General features: G+C 34.5%; 1 protein-coding gene across 4 annotated transcripts in view; it reads left to right on the top strand.

The window, feature by feature from the left end:
- The window catches only part of MAGI3 (membrane associated guanylate kinase, WW and PDZ domain containing 3), a 128,687-nt gene that overhangs the window by 102,559 nt on the left and 13,887 nt on the right, over positions 1-12,241 (top strand). For all 4 annotated transcript variants that reach the window (XM_026675155.2, XM_026675154.2, XM_026675156.2 and 1 more), the window contains exons 16-18: positions 3,846-4,031; positions 8,953-9,055; positions 10,385-10,487. In XM_026675155.2, the coding sequence (XP_026530940.2) occupies positions 3,846-4,031; positions 8,953-9,055; positions 10,385-10,487 (392 nt within the window). The remainder of the gene's footprint in view (positions 1-3,845; positions 4,032-8,952; positions 9,056-10,384; positions 10,488-12,241) is intronic.

Below are 12,241 nucleotides of genomic sequence, written 5' to 3'. Positions count from 1 at the left end.
ACCTTTTTCTTCCACACTTTTCCCTTCCACATAACTTTCTATTAATGTGCTTTGATACAGCACTTTGGGAACATCCAACTTCTTTTGCAATTACCTTTTGAGGCTTTCCCTCCTTATGGAGGGTGTCAATGATGGTTTTCTGCACAACTGTCAGGTCAGCAGTCTTTCCCATGATTGTGATTCCTACTGAACCAGACTGAGAGACCATTTAAAGGCTCAGGAACCCTTTGCAGGTGTTATGGCTTAATTAGCTGATTAGAGTGGGACACTTTGAGCCTAGAATATTGAACCTTTTCACAATATTCTAATTTTCTGAGATTGTGGATTTGAGGTTTTCATGAGCTCTAAGTCATAATCATCTCAATTATGACACATCATGGCTTGAACTATCTTGCTTTGCATGTAATGAGTCTATCTCATATATTAGGTTCACCTTTTAAGTTGCATTACTGAAATAAATGAACGTTTGCACAATATTCTAATTTTTCGAGTTTCACCTGTATGGATGTAATATGTAATAATATATGGACAGAATGAATTATGTTTCTCTAATCTTTATCTCTTTATCTTTAGTTATATAGGCATAAATTGTAGTAAGACTTACTTGTTTTATTCTTTAAAGAAGGTCATTAATGGTGGAAGCTTCATAACAAAAAGCAACCAATTGTCAATATACACAGTCTTTCTTAGAATTGTTAACTCTATATGAACAAGGATGTGTATAGGCTTGATGTAATTACATTGAAGTAAAATAAAAAATTGACACTTAAAGTGCTACTAGACTACTTAACAACTCTTCAAGTAGCATCTAACATTATTCAAGTCTGTCAAGTCTACAGCCAAAGTTATTTTTGTTAATTATAATTATGGTGTTAAATGCAGACATTAACACTTGAAATCATCTTGGAAATAGACTGAAAGTTAGTGGAAGTTATTCAAAATAGTAATGATTAAATGGCTAGGTCAGTTAAAAGTGCAGGTAGTCCTCGACTTATGACCACAATTGAGACCAAAATCTCTGTTTCTAGGTGAGACATTTGTTAAATGAATTTTGCCCTATTTTACAACCTTTCTTGACACATTAGTTAAGGGAATCACTACAGTTGTTATGGTAGTAATGTGATTGTTAAGTGAATCTGGCTTCCCCTTTGACTTTGTTGTCCGAAGGTCACAAAAAAAAGTCTTTTTATTTAAATATTTAATTTATTAAACTTGTATTCCACCCATTTTGCCAGAAATTATACAAATATTTTTGACAGATGGGAATCCAATCTCTTCTTGAAAGTCTCAAGTGATGGCGCTCCCACAACTTCCGAGGGCAAGCTGTTCCATTGGTTGATTGTTCTCACTGTCAGAAAGTTTCTCCTTATTTCCAGGTTAAATATCTCCTTATTCAGTTTCCATCCATTATTTCTTGTCTGGCCTTCGGGTACTTTAGAAAATAGCTTGACCCCTTCCTGTCTGTGGCAGCCCCTCAAATATTGGAAAACTGCTATCATGTCTCCCCTGGTCTTTCTCTTCACTAGACTAGCCATGCCCAGTTCCTGTAACAGTTCTTCATACATTTTAGTTTTCAGTGCCCTAATCATCCTGGTTGCTCTTCTCTGTACTTTTTCTAGAGTCTCAACATCTTTTTTATAGTGTGGTGACCAAAACTGGATGCAGCACTCTAGGTGTGGTCTTACTAAGGCTTTATAGAGTGGTGTTGGTACCTCACTTGATCTTGATTGTATCCCTTTGTTAATGCAATTTAGGATTGCATCATCTGCAAATTTGGTAAATTCCCCTTCTATTCCCTCATCTATGTTGTTAATGAAGATATTGAAGAATACTGGGCCTAAGACGGAACCTTGTGGCACCCCACTGCTTACTTCCCTCCATGTAGACTTAGACCCATTAAGGACTACTCGTTGAGTACGGTTTGTCAGCCAGTTGCAAATCCATCTGGTGGTGGTGCTATCTCACTTTTTTCTAGCTTACCAAGAAGTAGGTTGTAGTCTACTTTGTCGAATGCCTTGCTGAAATCTTAAGTATATTATGTCCACAGTATTTCACTGGTCTACTATGTTGAAGAATGAAATAGATTGGTTTGGCATGATCTGTTCTTAACAAACGCGTGCTGACTGCTAGCACTTTACTTATTTGTAGATGTTGGCAGATCTGTTTTTTTATTATCTTTTCCAGTATCTTTCCAGGTATTAATATTAAGCAGTTTTGTTTTCTCTCTACTGCCTGTTACTTCTTTGCCATCTTCTCCATCAGTGGGCCAATTTTTCTTGTTTATTTTTCTTGTGTTGAAGGAAACTTTTTTATTGCTTTTGACATCTGTTGCAAATCTTACTTCATTCAAAGTCTTAGCTTTCCTAATTTCATCTTTGTAAGTTCGGGCTATTGGTTTGTATTCTGCCTTAGTTATGTGTCCCTCTTTCCAATTTTTGTACTTATCTCTTTTTTCTCTCAGTTGGTCTGAGAGTTCTCTGTGCAACCATGTTGGCTTTTTCTTGGTTGTCTTTTTTAGTGGTATTGAACTGGACTGGGCTTTTATAATTGTATTTTTCAGAATTTCCCAAGATTCTAGAGTCGATTTCTCTTTGATTTTCATCCATGGAATCCTTCTCAAGCTCTCTCTGAATTCATTAAAATCTGCTCTTTTAAAGTCTAAGGCACTGATTTGATTATGCTCTGTTGCTTGTGTCTGTTTTATAATGAATTCTAATGTGGTATGGTCACTCTCCCATAAGGATCCTGTAACTTCAATTCCCTCTATCACTTTTTTTGCTGTTGGTAAGAATAAGGTCCAATATAGCTGTCCTGCTAGTTGTCTTCTTTACCTTTCGTGTGATGTTGTCAGCTGGATTGGTGAGGACTCTGTTCAATCTCCCACTTGTTGCAGAGTTTGTCTCCCAATTCATGTCAGGAGAGTTAAAGTCCCCCATTACTCTATTGTGGTGTGTTTCCTACATACGTTGATTAACTGATTAGCAAAAAGTTCATCTATTTCTTCTGCTTGGTTAGGTGGCCTGTAGTATACACCTATGGCAATGTCATTCTTTTTTTCCTTTTATGTTGACCAATATGCATTCTGAAAGGCTTTCGTTCTTTCTTGTTTGCACCTCTTGTAGAGAGGAAGTGATCTAACATAATGCAACTCCACCTCCTCTTTTGTTAGGTCTGTTTCTTTTGAATAGTTTATATCCTTTTATTAGTACATTCCAGTCATCAGTTTCAACCCACCAAGTTTTTGTAATGGTAACTATAACATACTTGCCCTCATATACTAGTATTTCAAGTTCACCCTGTTTGTTACCTAAACTTTGAGCATTAGTGTATAGGCATTTTAGTTCTTTGTGGTTGATTCTGTATATGCTTCCTACATTCCTACTTTGCATCTGAATTTTTCTTCTTTCTCTTTACTCCCTACCTCCTTTTATGATTGGTAATCTTTTGATTCTTGCTTGTAATTGGGTTCTAAAGGTCATAAACTCTCCCCTCAATTGTAATTTAATTAATTTAAATTAAATCACTATACAGATTTAATTTAAAATAATTGTCTTCTTTCTCTTAAGGAAATCTCAGGATTTTTATAACTGTAGGAAAGAGTTAACAATCTCTTACAGTAGTCTCATCATCTTTACAAGATCATAATTCTACAAGTTTTTGAGAAATAATTTAGCCAATGTAAAACCAAAATAATTTTAAATACAGATAAATCAGACCATAAATATTAATATCAAGTTATGAATCTGGTGACATTCCTATGAAAATGCGCAGTGATTTGAATAAATGATAATAAAATAAAGCTTCTGTAATGTATGATACAGAATATTACTTTGTTCGTTTCCTAGTAATTCCTCATAAGATTGGACGTGTTATAGATGGGAGTCCAGCTGATCATTGTGGAAAACTGAAAGTAGGAGATAGAATCTCTGCAGTGAATGGACAATCAATCATAGACTTGTCACATGAAAATATTGTGCAGCTGATAAAAGATGCAGGGAATACTGTCACACTCACTGTTGTTGCTGAAGAAGGTAAGAATGATCATCACTGTTATGCTGCTGTTCACTGAAGTTGCATTTGTTTATGTCTTCCACATGGTGGCAATATCAGTATCTTTCAATAATAGTTGTAAAAATATTTTTCCATATGTTAGCTAGGTTGAAGGTTGAGAGTACTGTACTCTAGTGGCTCGTTCCTATCTAGGCAGTCAGGTAGGTATTTAAGGATTTCTGCTTGGTCCTTTGGTATTTTTGGAGTTCTGCAAAATTCTGTCTTATTCCCACATGATGTTGAAAATGTGTAAGAAACTATTGAGTGAAATTATTTGAAAAAAATACACATAGTAAATACTCTGTCTTGGTTCATCAGATACAATGTAGAGATGTTGAATAATAATCTTAGGCCACTAATAAACTACATGAAGACCAGTAAACTATAATTCAGTACCATTTCTTAGTAAATTCATTTCAACAGTAGTGTGTAATTCACTTACACTAATTATTCATCTTTAGGATATAGGGGCTGCTTCTAAAAGGACCGTGGAAGTGTCAATTTAGAAGTCTCTTAAATTACTTGACTAAGAAAGCTACAAAGGCTATATTTCAGTGGTTGATTCTGTTACTTAGTCCTTTTCAGGGACAGTTTGAGATAGTGGATGCTAACTTACAAAGTCTTCACAGTATGGAGTCTAGTTACCAAAGTTGTTGTAATGTTTTGCTTTGTCACATAAAATATTTTCATTGCAGATGCATTGCAGATCTTCTGCTAAGCTCTGTCATCATCATGTAATTAGAAGAGAGATAATTATAGAGAACTTTTTGTTTTTATATTTGAAATGTAAATAATCTCTCATCAGAAATTCTTGCCTTTCCTTTTGATAAAGAGACAAGCATTAATGAGTATGGAACTAAATAGTGCCACTCTCTTTTCCTCAACCACCCCTATCCTGAATAACTATCCAATTTTCCTTTTTTAATCAGAAAATACTGTTCGATATAAATAGGTAACTTCAAGCAGCATGTATACTTTTCATTTCTCTCATTCTCATGTTATAATTATTTGGTAAGAGGGGATTTGCTACTCCCTTGATTTGTTTCTTTCAGCATTCTAGGGGCTGACAAAAATATTATTCATCAAAGCATTCTGAGTATTTAAATGACATTTTTTTAATAAATCCAGAATCCCCTTACAAGAATTGTTCGCTGCACACATAATTCAGTGTAAATATGCAAAAACAGTTTATTTTCAAATTTGGTGTTTTAAAATTCAGTGTTTTTTGAAAAGACTGATCTTCAAACTAACTTTTCAAATTTAGGGTGGTGGTTCTTGTTTTAAAAAAAGACTGCTTTTCAACACTAAGGTGTATAATGAAGCTTGCTCTGATTATTTTGCTAGGAAGATGGTTTCTACCAATCGGAATAATAATTATACCAAAAATTCATTTTCCAGTTTCATATTTAACATGCATTTTACAATGTTACATCCTATGAAATAGAATATTAAATAATTCATTTGCTAGTTGGTAAGCTTAGAAGTTTTTTATGCAAGTTATTTAAATATTTTAACTTTATAACCTTTTTATTTTATTTTTTTCAATTGAAAGAAATTGCTAAAATTAAAAAAGATGAAATGTGAATATTCTAGTTTATTTACTCCTGGGTTTGAATTACTACCACATAATATGATTTCATTTCTTATTAGTACCAAGTTGCAGAAGCTTGGAAGTTTACCCAAATGCTTGTTTTCTGAAGTATCACTAGGTGAAAGGCAAAAGGCAGACAATATTGTGAAACAAAACTGATTACAAAATAGAAACTGATTCAATAGAAGCATTGTAATTCAGATAATGACTTTCTGAGAGTTGCCCTATTTATCAGATAGTTAAATAAGGATGTTTTTAAATTGCTAGTGAATTGAGATATTCTTATTTACATTGGCTGATAAAGTGGTACATACTGCTTAGAGGAAGTGACCAGGTAAGTGGTGAGGACTGCAGAAAACTCTGCTGATGAATGCCTTTAAATATTAATTTTAGAATTAACCATTGCTTGGAAAAGGTATTTGTCAAATAAATGTAAGATTTGTGTAATACATACCTGTCTTGTCTATTTATACTGTGCTGTGCTGTGCTCTATACTGCACTGTGCTCTGCTCTGCTGTGAAGTCAGTCTTAATTCTTGTTGACTACCTGAACTAATCTCTGCAGTTTTTTTGGCAGGATTTTCCAGAGTGATTTGGCATTGCCTTCTTCCTAGGGCTTAAAGAGAGTGACTGGCCCAAACTTTCCCAACTGGCTTTATGCCTAAGGCAAGATTAGAATTTCCAGCCTTTTGTTTCTAGTCTGTTGCCTTAATCACCACACCAAATTGGCTCTCATTGCCATCCAATTTTGTTCAACCATTTCTTCTTTTCCCCACCTTCCAATGCCAGAATATATTCCAAAAAATAAATCTCCTTGTTGTTGATGTGCTTTTTTGCTACTACTTCTGAAAGGAAATATTTTATTTATTTATTTATTTGTCAATTGCTTACAAGATAATAGATATAAGTGTAAACATTAGTAAGAATACAGGAAATAGGTACGAATAAATGGGGACAATAGGACAGGGATGGTAGGCATGATGGTGCACTTATGCACGCCCCTTACAGACCTCTTAGGAATGGGGTAAGGTCAATAGTGGATAGTTTGAGGTTAAAGGAGTGGGGGTTAGAGGATGTAACAACAGAGTCCAGTAGTACATTCCAGGCATTGACCACTCTGTTGCTGAAGTCGTACTTTCTGCAATCAAGTTTGGAGTGGTTTACATTGAGTTTGTATCTGTTGTGTGCTCTTGCATTGCTGTGATTGAAGCTGAAGTAGTCATTGACTGGTTGGACATTGTAGCAGATAATGTTGTGTGCTATGCTTAAATCTAACTGTAGGCGGCGTAGTTAAAGGTTGTCCAAGCCCCAAATCTCAAGCCTGGTGATACAGAGTATTCTGTTGCGAGCAGAGGAGTGTAGTATTCTTCTAGTGAAATACTTCTGGACTCGCTCAATTGTATTAATGTTCGATATACAGTGCGGATTCCAGACTGAAGAGCTGTATTGATCTAGCAAAAGTTTTGTATGCTCTAGTTAGCAATTTGATATTTCTGGAGGAGAAGCTTCGTAAGATTAGATTTACAACTCTTAATGCCTTTTTGGCAATGCTGTTATAGTGAGCTCTGGCGCTTAGGTCATTTGATATGAGAACTCCAAGGTCCTTGACAGAGTGAGGATCATCAACGAGGTCATATCTGCCTAGTTTGTATTTGGTGTACTGATTTTTTTTCTCAATGTGTAGGACAGAGCATTTGTTGGTTGAGATTTGGAGTTGCCAATTGTTTGACCATTCAGACACATAATCAAGGTCGCTTTGAAGGACAGTAGCATTGTTGGTGGTGTTGAATAGTTTTAAAGGAGAATATATGTGTAAGTCTACATGTAAGAGTGAATAGCTTGTGTTTGGAGCTTGATAGGCTTGGAGGTTTGGTAAATTGAATATAGCTCTCCTAAAGTAGAGCCTATGATCATGGTTTAAATCAAGGAAGCAGTGAGTAAACCAACTTCTTGAACCTCTCCAGATAAGGAGAAGGATGGGTGTTTGCCCACTTGTGCTATAGACAACTGGTCCTCATGAGGAGACCTTAGGATAGCAGTTTTCCATGTCATGCTGGGAGTTGGCAGGATTAGACTGAAATGTTTATAATAAGATTTTGGAATTAATTATCAAGGACAGATTATTGTGGGAAATAGAGTCTGTTTTGGTTTTTGCAAGACAACAATGATAAGCAATTTCATTATTTCAGAATCTGGACACTGGAAGGGGCTAAAGTTTTCAAGCTGAAAACTTGGAAATCTGTAAAATGTTGCAAAACATTATAACATGGCTCACGAGGTTAGGATGCTGGGCTGATGATTGGCTGGTTCGCATTTGAGATTTGGGTGCTGTCACAGGATGTGGTAAGCACCCACCAATACGCTCCTGCTGACCCAGCTGTTTGAAAGCAGGTGAATGTAAATAGATAAATGGATACCATTTCAGTGGGCAACTTAATATGAATATGAAAGCAGCCCACAACTGGGTGTTCCATAGGCAACAGTGATGTCACCGGCTGATTCTTTTACCACAGAGGTGTTTTGGTGCTTCCAATATGCAAGTATAGTATAACAATGAAAATACTGAAGGGGACTTTTGAAGAATGGAGTCAGAAATCAGTAGCCATGATATTAGCAATGTCAGTAATAATTTCTGCTTCTGTAGATAGACTATGTCAAAATTTCAGATGTAGAACAAATTTTATCTAACAAGATAGAAAAGATATTGAAAGTGGACTGAAACTGACAAGCCAAAACTTAGAAAATTATTTTGACTTGAACCACAAAAAAACCTTTGACTTCTGTAATTTAAAAAGGGAATACAATGATAAACCCAACAGAGAAAATATTTTTTTTCCTGTTGGATTTATAGAAGAGGCTTGTTAAATAGCCTTGAAGAATTCTGTACAATGGGATAAAGAATAAATTAAGAGAAATAAAATCCTATGACAATTTTTAATGAAGTAAAGATTAAGATTTTTTTGAAGTGAAAGGAAGGAATGTAAAATTAGTTTATCTGATCACTTATTATTGTTGCTATTATATTCTTACTTTTCTAGCTTTTTTCTTGCACTTTTTATTTCATTCTGTTCCCTTCTCTTTCTTTAAGTTTAATTTGTATTAGATGTTACTATTATAATCAAAAATTTACACACACAGCTTAATAAATCAGTTTCGTAGCATGCATTTCAATACTGCTAAATGGCCTTTTCAAGAACTGGCAACATTATTTGATAACACATAAAAAATGAAAGTCAATAATGTTCTTGGCAAGATTTTAGTATTGCTAAATATATCCTGATGTATCTAATCAGCTGCTTGTGTCTTCATTAGAGCACCGTGGTCCCCCATCCGGAGCAAACTCCGCCAAACAGAGTCCAATTGTACAGCATCGAGTTCTTGGACCAGTTCCAGCTTCTTCTGTATCTACTGACAGGTACAAACTTCATCTTTAGGCCACAAATAAACATGGAAATGAAATTAAATACCTAACTTCTTTTTTGTAAAGGCAGCGAGGGAACAGAACTTTTCAGTTCTTCAGATTTTTTTTCCTTATTCAGACTAATTTTCTAGTTAGAATGCAGCAGTTGTCTTCCCTCATATTGCTAGGAGAAATATTTCTATGATGTTTTTCTTACTTATGTATTTTACACAATAGTCTGCATTTATCATCTTTTGGCATTTCACTATTAATTTCCTTGTCATGATATATATGATGAAGCAAACTACAAAAGCTTTTGCAATAATAAATTTATCATTCATATGCTACAAGATTGTTTTTATTTCAAGCCTGTAGTAATAAGTAATGGATCAGAGAATTCAAACTGCAGATTTATTTAAATGAACATCAAAGAGAAAAAGCCTTCTGGAAGAGGAAAATGAACAAAATAAAACTGATAAAAGATTAAAGAGCTTCTTTGAGAAGTTATAATTATTCATGGTATAAAAATGGATGTTATAAATGAACATCTTCCTTCTGCCATGTAGCTCTAATTATCTCAGAAAAAGTTACAAGATTAAGGATACTTCATCCAATGCTAATATGACCCATATTAGTGATAGTTAATAGATATAGTATTCAGTTTCATCAAATGTTTTGCAGTTATTTAAAGTTGGAAATAATGCATTTATTGTATGCAACTTTTGCTAAATTTATTCTTTTTTTGTATTGGAATATTTATAAAATGCAGGTGTTTCAATGTCAATTGAAAATAATGGAAATTTATCATAGTTTTGTGCAACTTTCACAAATGTCTGACATACATTTTTGAGAGAAAATGTTAAACATTAACAGAATACATACATTACAAATAAATAAATAACTACTTCAGGGCATTGCAGATTGTTTTAGTAAACTATGGCATTTTAATCTCAAAGAAAATTTGTGGCACATTTCTTTTTTAATCCTAATGTTAATAATTTCATTCAAAATATAGTTTGTACTCTGATAGGAAATGGACTAACAGGAAATCAGAATTTCCTCTTAAGAAATTGTGGCACATTTTGGCCAGTCCTTTCAATTTCAAAATTTATTCTTTAATGTTATGAATTAGAGTTCAAAATTAATTCAAAGAATTTGAATAGGAAATACAAGAAATCAAATCTGCACAAGAATATCTACAGCCTGTTTAATTTTGTATGTGGAGAATATGTTTCTATGGCTGAATTTTGGAACCTGGCTTATATTTGGTAAATTCCTTTAGGAATCCATTCTAATCTTCAACAGAGGCCCTTGTAACGATCCATATGCTTCCTTATACTTCAGGGGTGCTATAGAAGCTGATGGCGGAAAAGAACAATGCAACAATTACAAGCACTTCTCATTAACTGAAGTTGCTGGGTCTCTCGGAGGGAACATACTTTCTCAGGTATATAAATATACTCACTAGAAAATAGCTATTAAAGTTTTTTTTATTATTATATAGGAGATAAACTCTTCTGCTAATAATAGATGCTGTAGGAAGTATCCAGTGTTAATCACTTGCACACTGGATAGTCAGTGGAATATTCCAGATATTATAGGAAGGTTCATTAAATGTCTTTGTGCTTCTAGCACCAAAGGCTGGCTTTAGTTGTGCAGTCATTCAGTTGCTTTTGACTTTTTCAGTTCTTCTGGTACATATAATTTTGCCAGAATTGCCTGTTACTAGCTACTTCTTTGAGTGGCTTATAATTCTGTTATCAGTTATACCACAGGTAATTCTCAGCTTACAATTATATTGGAGCCTGCCCATCATGGTCATAAATTGTGATGATCATAAAATGGGTCGGTCACATTTTTATGACAGTCATTATATGGCAGTCATTAAGCAAACATGGTAGTCATAAAGCAGACACTATGTGCACAGTTTTGCCAAAACCCAGAAGTGTCAGTTTTCAGCAAAACAACTATAAAATAACTGTTATATGACCATGGAATGCTGCAAACGGCCTGACCATCAGAACTTTGAATCCGCATCATAAGTTGCCCTAGGGCAATGTCATAACTTTGAACAGTTGCTAAGCAACCAATCATAAGTGGAGAACTATTAGGCTTCCTTCTTCTGTCAACCTATTTTGATTGCTTTCATTTTAAAAAAAAACATTGGAGTCTTATCCCTCGCTTTTCAGTATACATCCAATATGAAATATTAGAGAATATTTGTAGTTTGAGTTGTAGATTTTGGTAGAGGTTTGTTCTCTGAGCTTGCCATTTAGCTCACAAATGTTTTATTGCCAAACTAGGTAAAACCTTCAGTGGGACTTTGGGTGAAGACTTTTATCTAGTACTGAATGATGGTTTTTTATGGTCTAATCTATTCTCAATAATTCAACGAAAAATATTTTTCCTTGTTCAGCCTTCCTAATAATCAACGTTCCACAGCCATTTGTTATGACTGGATATAATAAGGCATTGTCAATATATATCTTTATTGTCAGTCTTTAATTATTTTATCTAGGTTTCTAAGAATTTTTCTTCCAGATAGCTGGTATCTCTTTATTTTACTTAAGTCACTATCCCTTGAAATGTAGAGCCTCTTTAAATATTTTACTAATCTATCTGCATCAATGTAACATTATTGGCGCTAACTTGACATAATCGTAGGAATTTTTAAAAAATATTAAGCATCACAACAGCCTTTGTAGTCTCTCATTTCCCTTTCAAAAAAAATTCCTAGTCATTTTCACACTTCCAGCTATCAAGATGGCATCATCAGCATAATTAATTCTTTACTGATGATTGATTCTAAAACACAAAAGCTATCCATCACTTCTTCATTATCAATCCTAAAGCTGGTTGTTCTGTGATCTTTTTTATATTAAATTTTAATCCCATTTTATATATATATATACATATATATATATTTGTTTTCTGAGGTTCTCGCGGGTATTTGTATGTGGATCTTTGGTTATTCGGGTTTTCTCCGCGTAAGATTGAAGTATCTAGGCAACGTTTGGCGAGGTCCCACTCGCCATCTTCAGGCTGGTGCTTTCGGCTTAGTGCCAGTGCAAGCAGTGTGTGACCGGAGCTGCCATCTCTATATATACAAGTGGTGGGGGATGGTGTGCTGGGCTGGTTGGCTGTGCTGCAGCCTCTTGATTGGTTGATGGAGTTGATGTTGGTATAATGGGCTGTGTAATG

The sequence above is a fragment of the Notechis scutatus genome, chromosome 3, assembly GCF_049901735.1.
Source record: "Notechis scutatus isolate UNSWTSFEM ecotype Mainland chromosome 3, rNotScu1.2, whole genome shotgun sequence".
NCBI classification, from domain to species: domain Eukaryota; kingdom Metazoa; phylum Chordata; class Lepidosauria; order Squamata; family Elapidae; genus Notechis; species Notechis scutatus.
This window is presented reverse-complemented; position numbering and strand designations above follow the sequence as displayed.